Source organism: Pseudophryne corroboree, chromosome 4, assembly GCF_028390025.1.
Source record: "Pseudophryne corroboree isolate aPseCor3 chromosome 4, aPseCor3.hap2, whole genome shotgun sequence".
Taxonomy (NCBI): Eukaryota; Metazoa; Chordata; class Amphibia; order Anura; family Myobatrachidae; genus Pseudophryne; species Pseudophryne corroboree.
This window is the reverse complement of record NC_086447.1, coordinates 144,945,499-144,965,227: the sequence shown is the minus strand read 5'-3', so window position 1 is coordinate 144,965,227 and position 19,729 is coordinate 144,945,499. Positions and strand designations below refer to the sequence as shown.

At 44.5% G+C, this 19,729-nt stretch overlaps 1 protein-coding gene across 1 annotated transcript in view; it reads right to left on the bottom strand.

The window, feature by feature from the left end:
• The window catches only part of EIPR1 (EARP complex and GARP complex interacting protein 1), a 568,820-nt gene that overhangs the window by 23,794 nt on the left and 525,297 nt on the right, over positions 1–19,729 (bottom strand). Inside the window, exon 8 of the mRNA XM_063915479.1 lies at positions 3,448–3,615. Coding sequence (XP_063771549.1) covers positions 3,448–3,615 — 168 coding nt within the window. The remainder of the gene's footprint in view (positions 1–3,447; positions 3,616–19,729) is intronic.

The window sequence follows — 19,729 nt, the reverse complement described above, 5'->3', positions numbered from 1 at the left end:
TTCCACCATAAAGTTCGCATTGTCCTGTATGTGCTGCAGGAGTAACACAATTTCCTCTTGAGGTAAGGTGTCTAACCCCTCGATTAAATTACCAGACCATATATCAATGGCTCGAGTAATCCACCCACATGCTATAGTGGGTCTCTGGGCCACCCCTGCAGCTGTATACAAAGATTTGAGTGTAGTCTCAATCTTACGATCAACTGTATCTTTTAGGGAGGCTGCACCAGGAACAGGTAATACTATTTTACGTGAGAGCCTGGAGCCTGATGTATCCACTATCGAGAGGAAAAGGAAAAGATGATAATAACCGCCTAGGAATTTGAAATTTCTTATCTGGATTAACCGACGGTTCTTCAAACAGGGTATTTAGTTCCTTTGATACGGGACAAGTGGCTGAGGATTTTTTCTTTATATTAAAGTAAGATTCCTCACACTCCTCTGTCACCTTATCAGGGATATTTAGGACTTCTCTGATAGAATCTATGAGAGCCTCTACACCCTGCGACAGAGTACCCTCCCCTAACTCTATGTCCACCTCACCTTCCTCCATTTCTGACCCTTCATTATCAGAGTCAGAATGCAGGATCTGGGCCAAAGTACGTTTTTGTGGACAAATGGTAGAGGACTGAGACGCTGGTCTGAGTACTGAGTCCCCTTGCATACACTCAGCCATAAACTGTCTTAAGTATTACGTCTCTTTCTCATTACGAGATAATTTAGTAGAGATGGTGGAAATCATCCCCTAATGGAGTCCAACCATGCTGTCTCCACCCCACTAGCCTGAGAAGGGATACTACACTGAGCACACACTAGTGAACACCCTGGAGAAGAGGAGCACTGTGCCTTACATGAAACACACTCTTTGCCTGACATACTGCAGCAGTGACAGCACACACACAGGAAAAGGTTAACTGCACAATTAACCCACAAAGAGCCCTTCCTGAGAGACAAAGAGAGAGGACCAGCACACGGCACCCTTTTTGCTAAAGCCAAGCTTAGGCGGGTCGCAGACTAAGTAGCTAGATTAGGGACTTAGTACACTGTTATATCGCTCCCCCCTGCTATGACCCACTGGTACCGCTGAGGTAATCTAGAGACTCTCTGGAGGAGCTGCGCGTCCCTGTCAGTCAGAGTCTGTGTCAGCTGCAATAGGGTAAAATGGCGCCTGTGAACTGCTGGAACCACTCTTAGTGAAGCTCCGCCCTTTCAATGGATCACGGTCTTCCCGCTCTTCTTTATACTGGCTTTATGTGTCTGAGTGCATAAAATGTAAACATTCCCCTTTTATGCCTGTATTGCCAGTCTGGGTACTGTGTACACTAAGTTTGGTGACTCCGTCCGCCCCGTGTGGAAGCTGTGCCTCTTTGTACACTTATACTATAATGGCCGGCAACATGGTAACCAGGACGCCGACTTAGTACTCACCACTCTTCTTTCTTCTGGCTCTGTTAGGGGTGGCGGCGTAGTGTGGGAATGTACGCTCACCGTGGTGGGGCTTGCACATAGTTCCCTCAGGAGCTAGCCTCCTGTCAGCGGGGAATGGGACCATTAACCCTTAGTGGGGTTGGGCCGTTCCCTCCCCTAAGTCCCACGAAGCAGGTCTTTGTTTCCAGCTCAGAAACCCTCTCCTTGCTTATAGAACAAAGGGCATCTGGCTTCCTAAGTGGAGTCTAGTGGCTGGAGTCCAGTTCAGGGATGAGGGAGTCATGTGGGAGTCTAGATAAGTATCTGACAAGTTTATGTTTTACTCAGATATTTTTTGAAAAAAAAAATTCTGTATATATGCTGCGTGATACATCAGTATACATCAGTATACTGTAAATACTGTCAGTGTGTATTTTCCATAGAAAAAATTATAACATATCTGATAAGGGGAATACATCTAAGGTAAGTATGGAGGAGGGAAGTCTAGTTACTGGTTGGGGACAGACATGCTAGATGTACTGCTTGTGATGAACTGTTGCATCAGGTGGTGGAAACTTCAGCTGGGCCGATGGAAGAGCCAGCCTGGGTTAGATCCTTTGCCCTGTCTAAAGCTTCTGAGGGAAAATAAAAAAATCGAATCCTGTGTCCAATCAGAATAAATTTGGGTCACATACAGGGTGTATCCAGGATAGAACAGGATACTATACTATTAGACAATCAATATTCAGAAGGGTCTGGGGTCATTGCACCCGGGGAGGTTCTACCTTGGGCCAGATCTATGGAAAGGACATCCTTGGGTTTAGAGAGAACGTTGTTTTCACTTGAGAAATGACTGGCTAAAGCAATATTGTCACGCAATAGACACTGTGCGGATAGAGTGATGTTTTTTTTTTCTGAATCTGAGGCTCCCCTGAAGAAGAAAGTAATTTTGAGGAATCAGTCTAAATTCATTGAAGATACTGTTGTGTACAGAGTGTAGATGATTTGGTCAAAGATGTCTGCCAGGTCTTTGATTTAAATGAGAATGTCAGTCAAGAAAATATATCTTACTGATTAATCTGTATTTTTCCTTCCTAGGTGCAATTGTGTGAATTAATCGCACAACCGTGGGTAAATCCTGAGAAGAAATTCTATGTGCCGCGCAGGTTTTGATCAATGTATCCTAGCCCAGATAGTGATATCGTGCATAGAGAACAGTCACCAAGTATAGATGTTCCTATAGCATGACTTTCTTAAGCTACGGCACTTCCTATTCCGGAAGATGCCTCTCTTAAAGACTGCACAGGTCATAAATGTGAAATTACTCTTAAATCTATTTATATGGCTGCAGGGGCTAAACTTAAACCTAGTAAGGCCTCAGCTTGGGTAGCAAAAGCTATGGAGAAGTGGATTGACCTGTTGGTACAAGGAATTCAGACGGATTCACCTAAGTCTTGGTTATCTACAACAATAGATGCTAGTACAGTAGCTGTTTATTCAACCTATCCTTTTAAGCTTTTTAAGTTCAACCTGAGGAGGGGTTGGAGGGGAGGAGCTTATATACAGCTGAAAAGTTATCTCATTAAGTGCTGACGCCTTTATCCCTCACTAACCCCACGGTTAAGAAATGTCCCCCAGATGAAGTCAGAGAAAAAGATTAACTGGTAAATACCAAGAAATCATGTTTTCCTTCAGTAATTTAAATAATCAATTAAAAACTGCATTTTGTTGTTTACTCGGGTTGTCTTTGTCTTATATTCAGTTTTGTTTGGAGATCTAAAACATACGTTTGAAAAATATGCAAACCAGAAGAAATAAGGAAGAGAGCAAAAACTTTTTGACGCCATTGTATTTTTTTTTTTTGACAGGGAGCTGGCCACCTTTAGATCATTTTTACACATTAACATCTATATTAAATTTTGTCCTTTTGGCTTGTATACAAACATACACAATAATTGTTGTATTTAGCGTGTGTCTTAAATCAATAATATAAGTATTTATTGCTGCAAATTATCACTCATAAATGATTATTCAGCTTACTTCTCATCATGCTGATTGTCTTCCTGATCACTCAAATCTTCATCATCAACGAGGTGTCCAAATGGTTCAGAAGAAATGGAGACCATGTTTGAAAGGATTACCCGGCTGTCACTGCTGCCCGTCAAGACCAGCTGGTCATGGGAATGGTTGTACCTGACACTCCATACCCTGAAAGCAAAATCAACAGAAAAATATACCTTAAGAAAAAGAAGCCACCATTTTGTGTGCTAAACCAGTATCTAGCCTATCAATCTGCTAGTAACCGGTGACATCACTGAGGCACTGCCTGGCTAATATTTATGAGTCCTGACATATTCATGTGTTTTTGTCTCACAGTGTGCAGGAGAACAAGAAGTCCACAAAAAGTGATCCTGTCACACAAAACATTGCGAAAGCAGCCATTTTGTGAATAGAGCAATTAATCGAAAGCATAATCCACAGTTGCTATTTTTGTTTTAGTGAATAAATAAATTGCATCGTGTTTGTTGGTTCAGTCAACACAACAGTCGCACAGTGTGGAATACTATTGCGTGTTATGTCATAATGGTGTAGAAAAATAGGCACCAGCAGAATGAGATGAGGTCTAATAGTTTATCTTTAAGCAGGTTTAGAGGTTTTTTCAAAATAACAATGGTTCTCAGCGGTAACCGTTGTAGAAGGATATAGGAGATCCTTGCTATGCCCAATTTTGACTATGCGATCTGAGTCCAGATAGCACAGATTTTGACTATCTGTACTTGAGATTTTGTCTATGTACGATTTTGACTAAGTGCCTAATTTTGACTATACTTAGTACTAGATAGTACACTAGGTAGTCAAGACTGACTTGCCTGCACAGTCTATCTACCCTTGTAATACCGGCCCCACGGGGACGCTCATCGGGATCAAATCGGTATCGCAAGCTACCAAACACCTTGAGATATGCGCTAACTTTGATTAAGATCTTGACTATATAGTCACAATCTAACAGATTTATCTCACCGTGTGTACACAACTTAAGCAATTACGTTACAAGAGATAGCAGTAGTGGTAGCAGTAATGCAGGTGATATATCTGTAGTAAGACTTCCCCAGAGGTTGTGGCGGCCATCTTGGTAAAGGTGGCTGCCTGGCTTCACAGTAAAGAGCAGGAGACGGCACTGGAGCACACTCCTCTGTAACATTGCAAACCCCAAGAAAAATTGTTGGACCACATCACGCTGCGTTAAGCTCTGTTTCAAAAGTATCCGTAATTAGCATCTTTCTCGTAAACATTAACGAAAAGAACATGCATACTAAAAATGAGAGAGACATTTACTTTACGTTTTATCCAGGAAACAGATCTACACATCTGTTCATATGCATCCCCATTCTGCAGTATAATGTGGTATAAAACTAATGATTAAAAAAAAATCTATAGTATGAAGTGTTCAAATATATATTTTACACTCAACTGTGTGAGGTTTCCATAGAAACCCCGGGCTATACCGGGCTCTAGGGACTCATCCATTTTGACCTTCCAGACAGACACATCATCTGCTAATGTCTAGTGTGGGAAGCACTAAATTATTTTGTTTATGAAATATCACAAATAATATTGTTAAAATTAATTCCTAAAATCTATCTACAAATTCTACAAAAGTGATTGGCACTTCGCTGGTAAAATGTAAATCATGCAACTAAAAAACAGCTGTGTAGTAGATATGCTTAATAGTTCAACAGACGTGTTCAACGCTTTATCAATTATTAAATTAATTATATAATAAACACATTTAAAATAGAGACGTTTGTTGAGCCTATTTTCAAAGAAACACATTAGCCTAAAAAAAACTGATTTAACAATAGTGTTATTGTATTAATGTGAGGTCTGCACTGTCTGGGCACAGGATTTTATAGTCTTAAACACCTTCTGACGCCATGATGGCTATTCATTGAGTCTTAAATCATGCATATACGACTGTTTCTAGATAATTGAGGAAATCTTAAACTTGCAGAGCCTGACACATAAAATAGAACTCATAGAAAGTCACAGAAACTCATGTTATTAATAATAATACAAATGGCATTATAGGGTGAAGTATAGGGGCTATGTACACAGTATATATAAGTCATGCTGAACACTGTAGACCCCTTGTTCCCAACGTAAATTTGGAAGCACCGAAAAGACGAGCTTTTCATAGTTTTTCAGATGTTCCCGGGACAAGGTGCATGTGCATTACACTCTAGCATCACACCAGAGTCTCCTGCACTATCAGAGGAAGGAGACCGTACACAAGCACTCTTCTTTCTTAAACCACCCTTGGATACAGTCATTGTCGATGCAAATTCTTATTGGATACACTGTTCTGGAATGACAGGAATGATAAATAAGAAAAAACATCACTTATCTCTGCAAAATGCACCAATAAGAGATGCTATTTCCTAAGGCAAAGTATTCATAAATACAGTAGGGCCTGTTTATTAAGTGTGACTGCTGTTAATTTCAGGGCTTTCTAGGAGGAAGGAGGCATACTTATTAAATGTGATTGCTATTCATTTAATGTTGGGACCAAGTAAGAGCTGGAGCTTGGCTTTCTAGAAAGTGGATAGTGTTACAAAATGTCCCGGTCTCCCTTGCTGCTGGGTTACTCACTTGTCACCCCACTCCAGATTCAGGCTCTACATCAAGTCTTCCACTGGTCTGTTGTCCTCACTTCGGCTGCTGCCTCCATTTTGCATAACTGCCACTGTCTGCAGGTCCCTGGCGCTAACATGCGGCAATCCCTGCCGGTGCCGGTCCCTGAGTGCTGCCATGACATCTGGATCAGATGATGGCAAACCCACCAAAGGGAGACCAGCATGTTTCACATGTCGCCTGCAGGCAATCCCAGATGACCCAGGGGTATAAAGGGAAATCCCAAACACTCAGCATTTGCCAGTGCAATGTCTAAAACTGTTCCCACTGTGTCAAGCTATTCCTAAACTCCCGTATCTATAGTTCCTAATCTAGTACCTTGTCTGCTACCAGTGAGGTATTCCACCTAACTGCACTGCCGGTTGCAGTCTGGCCAAGCATGTCTGGTTCCAGCCTGGTCCAGTACCCGGTTTCAGTCAAGTCCAGCATCACCGGTTCCAGTCCAGTCCAGTACCCAGATCCTGTCTGGTCTGCATCACCGGTTCCAGTCTGGTTCAGCACCTGGTCGTTTCAATTCCCAGCTTCAATCCAGTCCAGTATTACTAGTTCTACATAGAGCTTCTCCGGTTTTTGACAAACTCAGTACTAACCCGGTTCTAGCCCTGTTATAGTATACTATTAAGCTCTATTAAATACACTGCATCAAGTATCTAGTTCCAATTCTATGCAGAGCTTCTCCGGTTTCAGACCAACCCAGTTCTAGCCAAGTTAGTCTACTGTCAACTCTACTCTCTTCTGCATTTCATTCCATGTCTACCTGAATATCATTCCCAGTGCCTATCAAGACTTCGGTTGTATCTCCTGTAGCCCCGTCTGCAAGCAAAAAGTCTGCAGCAAGCACTAATTCCACATTGAGCATCTCCCAGTACATGATCTCATAGACTCCAGTCGATGCACAGTTTCTATTACTTTTTCTGGGAACCAACCATCCATTATCCACCAACTATCAACTAAGGTTAAACAGCACAGCAGGCAGTAAAAGCTACAAGAACAGAAAAAAAGAGAGCAGACCAGTCTGCCAACAGACAGACAGTAGGTACAGTATGCACATCTTCAGGCTGCTCTGCTTGTGAATTGGGAGACGTGCTTTCAGTCCACCCCTACCACTTTGGGGCGGTATCCAATTAGCTGCGGTAAGCTAATTGAGTTATCTGAGGCTTTCTTATTAGCTCCCATGCTCGCACTTACCAGGAGGCAGGCAAAACCAAATCCCCGATAAGTAAGCATTTTTCCGCAATAACACATAGATCTGCGGCTTTTCATGGATCCTATGTGTTTCCATGCGAAAAGTGGTCATTTTTCACATGGGAAAAAACAAGCTATAGCACCAAAATTGCGATAAAAGCCCATTTTTTTCCATGCCACAGCCAATAGTATGCCCCCATGGTGTTAAAGCAATTTGTAGTCAGACTAAGCAGAACAGTATATTAAAAAAATTTGCCATTCCATTGTGCAACTACAAGCCACAGCATGCCTGGTGTCCTGGGGCGTGTACATTCATAACTGCTATTGACTGACAGAGCCAGGGGCAGGGGGAGGTGAATTCTCTTTGGAAATAAGATGATGTCGGAGTGGAAGGAAGTGAGCAGCAGAGAATTAGCTTCTATTTAATCCATGAATGACACACCTTGTCTGTGGACTGGATGAGGGTGACAAGAAATGGGGCTCTACATTAGGTTTATGTAAATATACATGGATGTGCAGGGTATATACAGACGCCGGGATCCCAAAGAAGGATGCAATCCCGGCATCTAGATACCGACGCCGCACAAGATACCGGCATCACAATACCATCAGCCGGCATCCCAATCACCCTGACTGCGGGACGCACTGGCGTCCTGTTGCGGACGGTGAGGTTAGGTTTAGGCAGGAGAAGGGGGCTTAGGGTGCAGGGCCGGGAAGGTTAGGGACCGGGGAAGGATGGTTAGGTTTAGGCACATAAAAGGGGAGGTTAGGGTTAGGCATCAAGAGGGGAGGATTAGGTTTAGGCAGCTGGTAAGGAAGGGTTAGGGTTAGGCACCACCCGGGAGGATTAGGGTTAGGCACCCACAAGGGAGGGTTAGGGTAGAGGGCAGAGGAGAGTTAGGGGACTTTAGAGGGGGCTGTCTGGATTCTTATGGACGGGATGCCATTGTCGGTATTTTAACCGCCAGCATCCCGTCCATCAGTAAATCATAATGAACCCGTTTGGAGGAATGTTCTATATTACATTTGTTCACAATTGTAAAGCACAACAGAATATGCTGACGCTATGTAACTGTTACTAAAGAAAATCTACACAAGAACAAGCCCTGCCCTGGGTGAAACATACGTCCGAGGCTGACGTCACCCTGCGTCATTTCCAGAATCCCGTGCAGCGCACACGGGGCCGGCTACCAGGCACGGAGAGAAACAATTGCAGCCAGGAGATCACGGAAAGGAGCCGCTGAGAAATACACACACAGTACAGGTATTCTGGTGTCCTCACATTGGGGTGCAGTGGGACCGGCCGCTCTGCAATGACCGGAGGGTTATCAAAGCCGCCGAACACTACAGCCCCCAACAGCAGACACGCCGCTACTTCTTTCCAGCCTGCACCGGCCAGTTAACCCTCTCACCTCTCATTCACTGTGCACAGACACACATGGGAAGGAAGCAGAGGTTACTGAAGACCCGGTTCTGGTATCTTTACTTTTCAGTTATATATGCATCTCTGCATAAGTACTCACACATGCTATCTCCCATCAAATAGGGAAGACTGAGTTTAAATTATCATCTCTCATATATACCAGTACATTATCCATCTTCTTGCTGTGTACATGTATATACCCAGAGTATACAAATATTTGTTTCTCTCCACAGGAATATCTATAGATAGTGCCTGACAGCGGTTAGAGGAATTACCTCCTATTAGCTAACCACTGAACAATCAGAGGTCAGAGGATTTTCCTTTCATTCACTGACTACTGAACAAAAGTATTATCACCCATTTAATTAATTTTATAAATATATGAAAAAAATTTTTTGATTAATTATATGCCAAAGATTCTGACATAGACTGCTGAGAAGCTCATACAGGAATTTTTCCTGCAATAAATAATTAGTGCCTCCCTCCCTTGTTGAGAGGCTCAAAAAGGAATTTTTCCCAGTACAGGTTGAGTATCCCATATCCAAATATTCCGAAATACGGAATATTCCGAAATACGGACTTTTTTGAGTGAGAGTGAGATAGTGAAACCTTTGTTTTTTGATGTCTCAATGTACACAAACTTTGTTTAATTCACAAAGTTATTAAAAATATTGTATTAAATGTCCTTTAGGCTGTGTGTATAAGGTGTATATGAAACATTAATGAATTGTGTGAATGTACACAAACTTTGTTTAAGGATCAAAGTTATTAAAAATATTGGCTAAAATTACCTTCAGGCTGTGTGTATAAGGTGTATATGAAACATAAATGTATTCTGTGCTTAGCATTAGGTCCCATCACCATGATATCTCATTATGGTATGCAATTATTCCAAAATACGGAAAAATCCGATATCCAAAATACTTCTGTTCCCAAGCATTTTGGATAAGGGATACTCAACCTGTATATAATAATCAATGCCTCTCTTTTTTCAACTGTAGAGGCTGCTAACCTGTAGAGGATATAGGAACTCTCTATTTTTACACATAAATCTTTTTATAGAGAAATTTTATAAAGGTTATATTTTAAACCGGACTTATTTTTTCATAAAGAGTGCCCCCACAAAGAGGTTAACTTTCTGTCCCCCTGTTCTTATACAGGGACAACTTTTTGTGATAGTCGTGTCATTTTCCTCAGGGGAGCACCACAAACATTAATATAGGCACATATTTTTCACAAATATTAGCGTCACTGTTGGTTCTTATACTGAATTTATAAATTGTGCTTCTTTAGCGGTGCAGGATCACCTCAACTTTCTACTAAAGCAAAAAAGTTAGCAATTGGGCAAAACCATGTTGCACTGCAGGTGGAGCAGATGTTCAGAGAGAGAGAGTTAGATTTGGGTGGGTGTGTTAAAACTTACATTTAAAATGCAGTGTAGAAATTAAGTAGCCAGTATTTACCATGCACAGAAACAATATAACCCACCCAAATCTAACTCTCTCTGCACATGTTACTTTTGCCCCACCTGCACTGAAACATGGTTTTGCCCAATTGCTAACAAACCTGAATAACCCCCTAAGTACATAAAATAGAGTAGTACAGGAAAAGAAGCCAGGGCATGCCATGAGAATGTTGGCATGGGTAGATTGGGTCAGAAGCAGTGGCGGATCCAGGGGAGGGGCACACAGGCACGTGCCCCCCCTGTCATTTCTAGCACTTTTATTTCTCCAAACGTGAGCAGCAGCAGCACTCCGCTGCTGTCTCCGTCAGGAATATTAGAGCCGGCGGGCACTAGGACCCGCCGCGGCACTAAACAGCAGAACGTCAGAGAGCTCTGATTAAGAGCTCTCTGTGCAGTGTAATAATGGAAGGTGACTGAGGGGGAGCTGTTGCGCACATCCTACTGCAGCTGCCAGCTCCTCTCCTGCTACTGTACTGCGGAGCGTCCTGTCTTCTCTGCCCCTACTTCTACCTGTACTGTATGTACAGTACAGTGGTAGTCTGGAGGAGTCTCTCACTGCCACAGTCGTGATGTGCTGAGCAGTGAGTCATCAGCTCTAATTAAAGGTCAGTCTAGTGAGAGAGTGAGGGTGAACCCTGTGGTTGGGCAGGAAGTGTGTGTCTGAGTGAAAAATGTGACAGTCTGCAGTCATTGTGTGTCTGTGTGGGGGAAGTGACAGTCTGCAGTTATTGTGTGTCTGTGTGGGAAGTGACCGTCTGGAGTTATTGTGTGTCTGTGTGGGGGAAGTGACAGTCTGCAGTCATTGTGTGTCTGTGTGGGGGAAGTGACAGTCTGGAGTTATTGTGTGTCTGTGTGGGGGAAGTGACAGTCTGCAGTCATTGTGTGTCTGTGTGGGGGAAGTGACAGTCTGGAGTTATTGTGTGTCTGTGTGGGGGAAGTGACAGTCTGCAGTCATTGTGTGTCTGTGTGGGGGAAGTGACAGTCTGGAGTTATTGTGTGTCTGTGTGGGGGAAGTGACAGTCTGCAGTCATTGTGTGTCTGTGTGGGGGAAGTGACAGTCTGGAGTTATTGTGTGTCTGTGTGGGGGAAGTGACAGTCTGGAGTTATTGTGTGTCTGTGTGGGGGAAGTGACAGTCTGGAGTTATTGTGTGTCTGTGTGGGGGAAGTGACAGTCTGGAGTTATTGTGTGTCTGTGTGGGGGAAGTGACAGTCTGGAGTTATTGTGTGTCTGTGTGGGGGAAGTGACAGTCTGGAGTTATTGTGTGTCTGTGTGGGGGAAGTGACAGCCTGGAGTTATTGTGTGTCTGTGTGGGGGAAGTGACAGTCTGGAGTTATTGTGTGTCTGTGTGGGGGAAGTGACAGTCTGGAGTTATTGTGTGTCTGTGTGGGGGAAGTGACAGTCTGCAGTCATTGTGTGTCTGTGTGGGGGAAGTGACAGTCTGGAGTTATTGTGTGTCTGTGTGGGGGAAGTGACAGTCTGGAGTTATTGTGTGTCTGTGTGGGGGAAGTGACAGTCTGGAGTTATTGTGTGTCTGTGTGGGGGAAGGACAGCCTGGAGTTATTGTGTGTCTGTGTGGGGGGAGTGACAGTCTGGAGTTATTGTGTGTCTGTGTGGGGGAAGTGACAGTCTGCAGTCATTGTGTGTCTGTGTGGGGGAAGTGACAGTCTGCAGTTATTGTGTGTCTGTGTGGGGGAAGTGACAGTCTGGAGTTATTGTGTGTCTGTGTGGGGGAAGTGACAGTCTGGAGTTATTGTGTGTCTGTGTGGGGGAAGTGACAGTCTGGAGTTATTGTGTGTCTGTGTGGGGGAAGTGACAGTCTGGAGTTAGTGTGTGTCTGAGTTGTGGGGGAAGTGACAGTCTGGAGTTATTGTGTGTCTGTGTGGGGGAAGTGACAGTCTGGAGTTATTGTGTGTCTGTGTGGGGGAAGTGACAGTCTGGAGTTATTGTGTGTCTGTGTGGGGGAAGTGACAGTCTGGAGTTATTGTGTGTCTGTGTGGGGGAAGTGACAGTCTGGAGTTATTGTGTGTCTGTGTGGGGGAAGTGACAGTCTGGAGTTATTGTGTGTCTGTGTGGGGGAAGTGACAGTCTGCAGTTATTGTGTGTCTGTGTGGGGGAAGTGACAGTCTGGAGTTATTGTGTGTCTGTGTGGGGGAAGTGACAGTCTGGAGTTATTGTGTGTCTGTGTGGGTGAAGTGACAGTCTGGAGTTATTGTGTGTCTGTGTGGGGGAAGTGACAGTCTGGAGTTAGTGTGTGTCTGTGTGGGGGAAGTGACAGTCTGGAGTTATTGTGTGTCTGTGTGGGGGAAGTGACAGTCTGGAGTTAGTGTGTGTCTGTGTGGGGGAAGTGACAGTCTGGAGTTATTGTGTGTCTGTGTGGGGGAAGTGACAGTCTGGAGTTATTGTGTGTCTGTGTGGGGGAAGTGACAGTCTGGAGTTATTGTGTGTCTGTGTGGGGGAAGTGACAGTCTGGAGTTATTGTGTGTCTGTGTGGGGGAAGTGACAGTCTGGAGTTATTGTGTGTCTGTGTGGGGGAAGTGACAGTCTGGAGTTATTGTGTGTCTGTGTGGGGGAAGTGACAGTCTGCAGTTATTGTGTGTCTGTGTGGGGGAAGTGACAGTCTGGAGTTATTGTGTGTCTGTGTGGGGGAAGTGACAGTCTGGAGTTATTGTGTGTCTGTGTGGGTGAAGTGACAGTCTGGAGTTATTGTGTGTCTGTGTGGGGGAAGTGACAGTCTGGAGTTAGTGTGTGTCTGTGTGGGGGAAGTGACAGTCTGGAGTTATTGTGTGTCTGTGTGGGGGAAGTGACAGTCTGGAGTTAGTGTGTGTCTGTGTGGGGGAAGTGACAGTCTGGAGTTATTGTGTGTCTGTGTGGGGGAAGTGACAGTCTGGAGTTATTGTGTGTCTGTGTGGGGGAAGTGACAGTCTGGAGTTATTGTGTGTCTGTGTGGGGGAAGTGACAGTCTGGAGTTAGTGTGTATCTGAGTTGTGGGGGAGTCAGTTTTCAGTCTGAGTGTGTGTGGAGGAAAGGGCAGTCCTACAGAGTGCATGGGAGGGGGTAGTTTGCAGTTTGTGTGTGTGTGTGTTTGGGGGTGGGGGGTTGCCACGTTGGGAATACACCTCTACTTATTCAACACATTGTAAAAATGTATACATGTGTAAGATGCATATGGGTGGTCTGCATATATATATATATATATATATATATATATATATCCCCCATCCAGGAATGGCACTTGGAGACAAATACTAGCCAACATGAAGTATATTTGACTAATATTTGTCTCCGAGCGTCGTTCTTAGATATACATGTTATATGTTCGAGCAGGGCCGTAACTACCTATGTGCCTGTGGTGCATTCCCACAGCGCAACTGCACTGTGTGCGCACCATCTGGCAGCACCACCCGGCACCCGAACGGCCGCTCCCTCTCTAGCCACTCACGATCTGTTCCCGGAGACCGCCACTGCAGCGCTGCCCTGTATGTAGTGTGCGCTCAGCTCCTGCTGATGAGCGCACCCACTATACATATACCGCAGCTAGGTCGCCGCCGCCAGTTTTATCTTCTCCCAGTCCCCGGATCAGATGCTCCGCCCCCTATGCAGCAACTCCAGGGACTCGGCCAGCCCCAGCTGACTCGCACAGCCCTCTCTCATGCTGGCAGCGGGCAGCGGAGGAGCCTGAAGACGGAGTAGCGGACAGGAGGATTCGGTGGACGGTGGCCAGGAGCGGGGACAGGTGAGGAGACCAGCGGGGATTGGGAGGACATGAGCGGAGGAGCAAAGACAGGAGCAGGCTGTCTACATATGTGCACGCACGTAAAACCCCCCTGCCGCCTGCTGGCACAGATGACAGTTTTTTTTTTTTTTTTACACGGAGGGGCTAGGCTGCTCTCCACTGACTGCACTGGGTTAGTGTCCCACATGCGGGGTGGGGGGTGGGGGGGTGGGGGGGTTGGAGATCATGCAGAGTGCTCGCTGTTTTCCCCAGGGCCGTCACTGCATAAAAAAGTGTCTCTGCTGCCTAATGTGTAGAAAGGGGGATTCTCCTGCTGTAATGTGTAAAAAAGGGGGACTCTCCTGCTGTCATGTGTAAAAAAGGGGGACTCTCCTGCTGTCATGTGTAAAAAAGGGGGACTCTCCTGCTGTCATGTGTAAAAAAGGGGGACTTTCCTGCTGTCATGTGTAAAAAAGGGGGACTTTCCTGCTGTAATGTCTAAAAAAAGGGGACTCTCCTGCTGTAATGTGCAAAAAAGTGGGACTCTGCATGCCATAATGTATAAAAAAAGGGGGACTGTGCCTGCCATTATGTGTAAAAAGGGGACTGTGCGTGCCATAATGTGTAAAAAACGGGGACTCTCCAGCTGTAATGTGTAAAAAAGCGGGACTCTCCTGCTTAATGTGTAAAAAAGGGGACTCTTCTGCTGTAATGTGTAAAAAAGGGGGACATTGCATGCCATAATGTGTGATAGGGACTCTACCTGCTGTACTGTATAAAAGGGTCTCTACCTGGCGTAATGTGTGTAAGTGGTGCTACTGTGCGGCATAATTTGAATAATGGAGACTTTTTTTTACAGCGTAATATGAATTGGTATTATTTTGTGGCCATGCCCCTATATTTTTGGCGCACTGGCCCTGTTTTATATATGTAAGGGATAAGAACTATGTTATGAGAGTATGAGAGTCTGGTGAGTGATGCCCTTCCAGGCAATCTTGTTTGGAGTGTGTTCACTCAGGGAAGGCACCGCGGCAAGTATCTAAGTATACAAGTTAATTAAGTGTTGCTGGGCCGCTCAAACTGTAATATATATATATATATATATATATATATATATATAAACTTAAAAAACCTGTGTTTGACCTTGGAAGGTGCCGCGGGTCTGGAGAGTGCTGTGCTGTGGAGTGGACACTGAAGGCGCCGTGGTTGGGGGAGTATTGTACTGAAGACATTGAAGGGACCGTGAGAGTGCTGTGGTGTGGACATTGAAGGGACTGGTGGGGGGAGGAGTGTTGTGGTTATTGAAGGGGGAGTGCTGTGAGCTGGACATCTCCGATTTAACTGACTATAATGCACAGGCTGTGGAGAGGAGCCAGGCCGCCATCACTTGGAACAGTCATCCAGAAGGATCGGTCATCGACTAGGAGACAAAAGACCCACAGCATAGCAAACAGGAAAGTGGAATGGCCTTGTTTTTTGTGTGTACCTCCCAGTGTGACTATAATGAAGGGTGTAGTTCATGGGGATGGCATATCTTGTGAGGCCATGCCCCTTGTAGTGATACCACCCCCCTTTTCTGTGAGCACGCGCGCCGAAGGTGCGTGCAAATACAACTGGTACCACAGACATTCTCCCCTTCCCCTATCATGGTGCCCCCCCTGTCATTTTTTTCTGGATCCGCCCCTGGTCAGAAGTATGCCAAATCACAATCTTGCCCCTGACCCCACAGTACCAACTGCACTCCTGGGAACATATACATCAGCTGTATGCTGTCATACACGTCACATTTTCTGAGAAATTGTTTTTTTTTAAATTTGATTTCCATTTTGAAAAAAAGAAAGATAATCTATAAAGCACCTATCTGGTTTTAGTTAATCCAATAAATAAAACATTGTAAATGATCTAATATTGGCCCTCATTCTGAGTTGATCGCTCGCTAGCTGCTTTTAGGAGCAGTGCAAATGCTAAGCCGCCGCCCTCTGGGAGTGTATCTTAGCAGAAGTGCGAACGAAAGGATCGCAGTGCTGCTACAAAAAAAGATTGTGCAGTTTCAGAGTAGCTCGAGACCGACTCCTAGCTTATGATCACTTCAGACTATTTAGTTCCTGTTTTGACGTCACAAACACGCCCTGCGTTCGACCAGCCACGCCTATGTTTTCCTAGCCACTCCTGCGTTTTTATCTGGCACGCCTGCGTTTTTTCACACACTCCCCGAAAACGGTCAGTTACCTCCCAGAAACACCCACTTCCTGTCAATCACTCTGCGGTCAGCAGTGCGACTGAAAAGCGTTGCTATAGCTTGTGTAAAACTACATCGGCTTTTGTGAAAGTACGACGCGCGTGCGCAGTACGCCCCATACGCATGCGCAGAATTGCCATTTTTTTGCCTGATCGCTGCGCTGCGAACGAAAGCAGCTAGCGATCAACTCGGAATGACCCCCCATTGTTTATACAAAGTATTTTACGGGTTCTGTATATTTTGTTGACGTGACTGATAAGATACAATAAAATATCCTACATACTGTATGTGCTAGTATTAATATATTAATATATTAGTATACATGATTTAAGATAATGATTAAATATAAATATAACAATAATATGTGCTGCTTCCCTAGAACGGTAGTTTGTACTGTATTATATTGTATTGGTACATTTCTTTAATTAAAAAATGTTTACAAAAATTTTAAATGGAAAAAAATGTACTGTTTATTCTGACATGACACTTCTGTTCACAGTAGTGTAACCTCACTTTCGGGTAGTTGTTAAATCTTCAATTGACCCAACCCCTTACTAGGTTGGAGCTCCTCTGGCACTCCAGCGCTAATACCCAACCCGTTTCGTCAGTAAATGACTTCTTGAGGGGTATGAATTGTTCATAAATGTCTGTTCCTAATAAGTGCCTTGTTATTTTCTCATGGAATTTATACAGCAGATATTTTTTAGTTGCTTCTAATATATTTCCCAATTAATTCTCACGCTATATTACAGTGGCTCAGGAATAGTATCAGCTTTTACAATATTTATTTTTGGAGCTCTGCCTCTGAAATGCGTCCTAGACTGTCTCCTAAGAATGAATGAATGATTAAATGTTGACAAAACGTTCCTAGTGGTCTATCGGTGGCATACAAGGTTCAACGAGTCTGGCAACTCTAGTGGTGACTTCTAAGTCTGGCGGTCAGCTGACGAAGGCATCGGTTTTGGTGAGGAGTATCGCTAACCCCTAACCCTCCCCCGATGAGCAACCTTAGCCTCCCTTCCCACAGCGTAAGCCTAACACACCCACCCTGTAGCCTAAACCTAACCCTCCCCTCTTGTAGCCTATCCCTATCACTCCCCTGCCTGTATCCATGAACATGAATCCCCACCAACACATTTAACTTCACTACCATAGTATGAAGTGTACCCCACACCTATTAGATGGTAAACTAAACGCGAGCATAGACCATACTTCTACTTTATATCAGTGAATGTCATGTGTTTGTATCATGATTCCCTCAAAATAAATCGCTGCATAAGCATAACACGTAACCGTTTTGTACTGTAAAGTAAATAAATGTAGTTGGGGTTGCTATTAAATGTATCCTTTAAAAAGATGTATTAAAAATAAATCCAAGAGCTGTGATGAATAACCAATGCTTCGCCCACAAATGCGGCAAGATGTACACTTTCTGTTAATCCAAGTTATTTTAAGCCTGCAGCCCACGGGAAAGCCCCCCTCCCCCCCTTTACTACAAGACCCTACTCTATTGCTCAAAATTATAACCATGGAAACAGCTGTCACATTAGTGTGAAACTTTAGGTATGCTACCTGGTTTAAAGATAACAGCTATGGTAGCCAATCCCAGGATCCAGATTGGCGGGATCCCGGCATAAAATTGGCTGGGAGTGAATCCAGGGATTGGAGCCTCCAATTCAGGGGGTTCCGGACAATGCTTTTTTTTTGAAGGCCAGGCAGCATCTGAGCATATGGCTCAAATGCAGCCTGGCTCCCCCTGCCCCCGGCTGTGCACACTGCGCAGCGTGACATGGTGTTAGAGGTCATACTGCACAGCGCAAACCTCGTCGTCAGCCTGAAATGCCCGCACCCAATGCCTGCCACCCAAACTCACCGCCTGACGGACCCGCCAACGACAACAGCCAGACCTGAGTATTGTTTTTTTATTTTTAACCCTAGCAATTCCTGGGTTCCAGGATTGAAAAAACAGCCTGGGATGGGCCTCCCTACTGACAGCAACTTTGCTTTTAAAGGTGAGACAGTCACCAAACACTCCTTGTGTAAAGCATCTAGGTGACACAAGCAAGATTAAAGAAAATAAAAGAGGTGAATGAGAAAATGTGATTACAAAAAGATTAATTAAAAAATTAATGAATTAAACAAAAAGCACTAATCCACAGAATTTACCATTTCTAGATTTGTGATAGCTAATTCCATGGTTAAAATTTTGAGCAATAAAAACATAGAATTTGATGGCACATAAGAACTGCTTAGCCCAGGCTTGTCCGACCCGCGGCCCGCGGGCCGCATGCGGCCCAGGTCGGCTAGTAATGCGGCCCAGTGCAATTTTTTATTTTTTAAGAAATTCTATTCTAAAGTTTTGTAAAGTTTCAAGTTTGGGGAGCCAGCAGCACTAGACGCGGCTCTCTGTGCTTCCGGGATGCGGGCGCAGGCACATCGCGCGTGTGACGTCATGACGTCGCACGCGCATGTGACGTCACACGCGTGCACCCGGCTAGAGAGAGCACGGAGCTGGAGGCGGGAGTCTCTGGCGCCGGCGGCCGCGGCTAAACTAGCAAATCCTGGCTAAAAAAAGTAGGTGCGTGTTGCGGGCGGCTACCGGTACATGGTGTCCTTGCCAAACCCCCTTCCTTTCACTCCATACAAGACTGGGCAACACTTCAGGCTCTACGAGAGGACTTCCCCCTTCTGAAATAAAAGCATTCAGGCCATCAGCTGCAAGGCACAATTCTCTGTAAAGGAGTCCGGGCAGGAGGGGCAGACCGGGGCTTACATTTCAAATGTAGTTTTTTTCCCTTTACAATAAGCACAAATCAGGACAAATCTTTATTGAATGTTTAAGAGTTTTTCTTATGTTAATGAACAAAAGACTCAGCTGGTTTCATTTCTATTAAGTAAACTTGTTACATTCATTGAGAAAATAGCAGTGGTCTCCCCTAGTGAAACAGTATACGTTGAAGGGAGAGAGGAAAAAACAAAAAACAAAATAGCAGTCCCGACTGGAATATAAATGTGTGTCCTCTTTTGCCCTTTCCAATCCCCTACTGCAGCCTTTCCTGTTGTTTCTCTGTGGTTTGTCCTATAAATAATGTGATTTTATTTGTTTTCAGCCTTTAACTGCGCATCTTCCTGCACAACCTGTCCCGTAAGGCCTGCCACCTACAGAATTGTATTTTAAAAGCCTCAAACATCACTGTATATTAAGTAGTGATGTGCACCGGAAATTTTTCGGGTTTTGTGTTTTGGTTTTGGATTCGGTTCCGGTGGCTGAGAAACAATGTCAAACTTCTCACTAACTTCATTTCCAAGTAAGTTTAATATGTTAACTATGTTTTATATGTTTTTTTTGGTTGATCAGGTATCGTTACTGTTATTTTATTTTATGTGCGGCCCAAACCAAATTTTCATCTTCTAATGTGGCCCAGGGAAGGTGAAAGGTTGGACACCCCTGGCTTAGCCCATCTAGTCTGCCCCCCCCCCCCCCCCTTTTCTTTTTTACCATATGTTTATCTTAAAGCTTATTTTATCCTTATTTCTTTGTGAGGATATCCTTATGTCTATCCCATGCATATTTAAATTGCTCTACTGTCCTAGGCTCTACCACC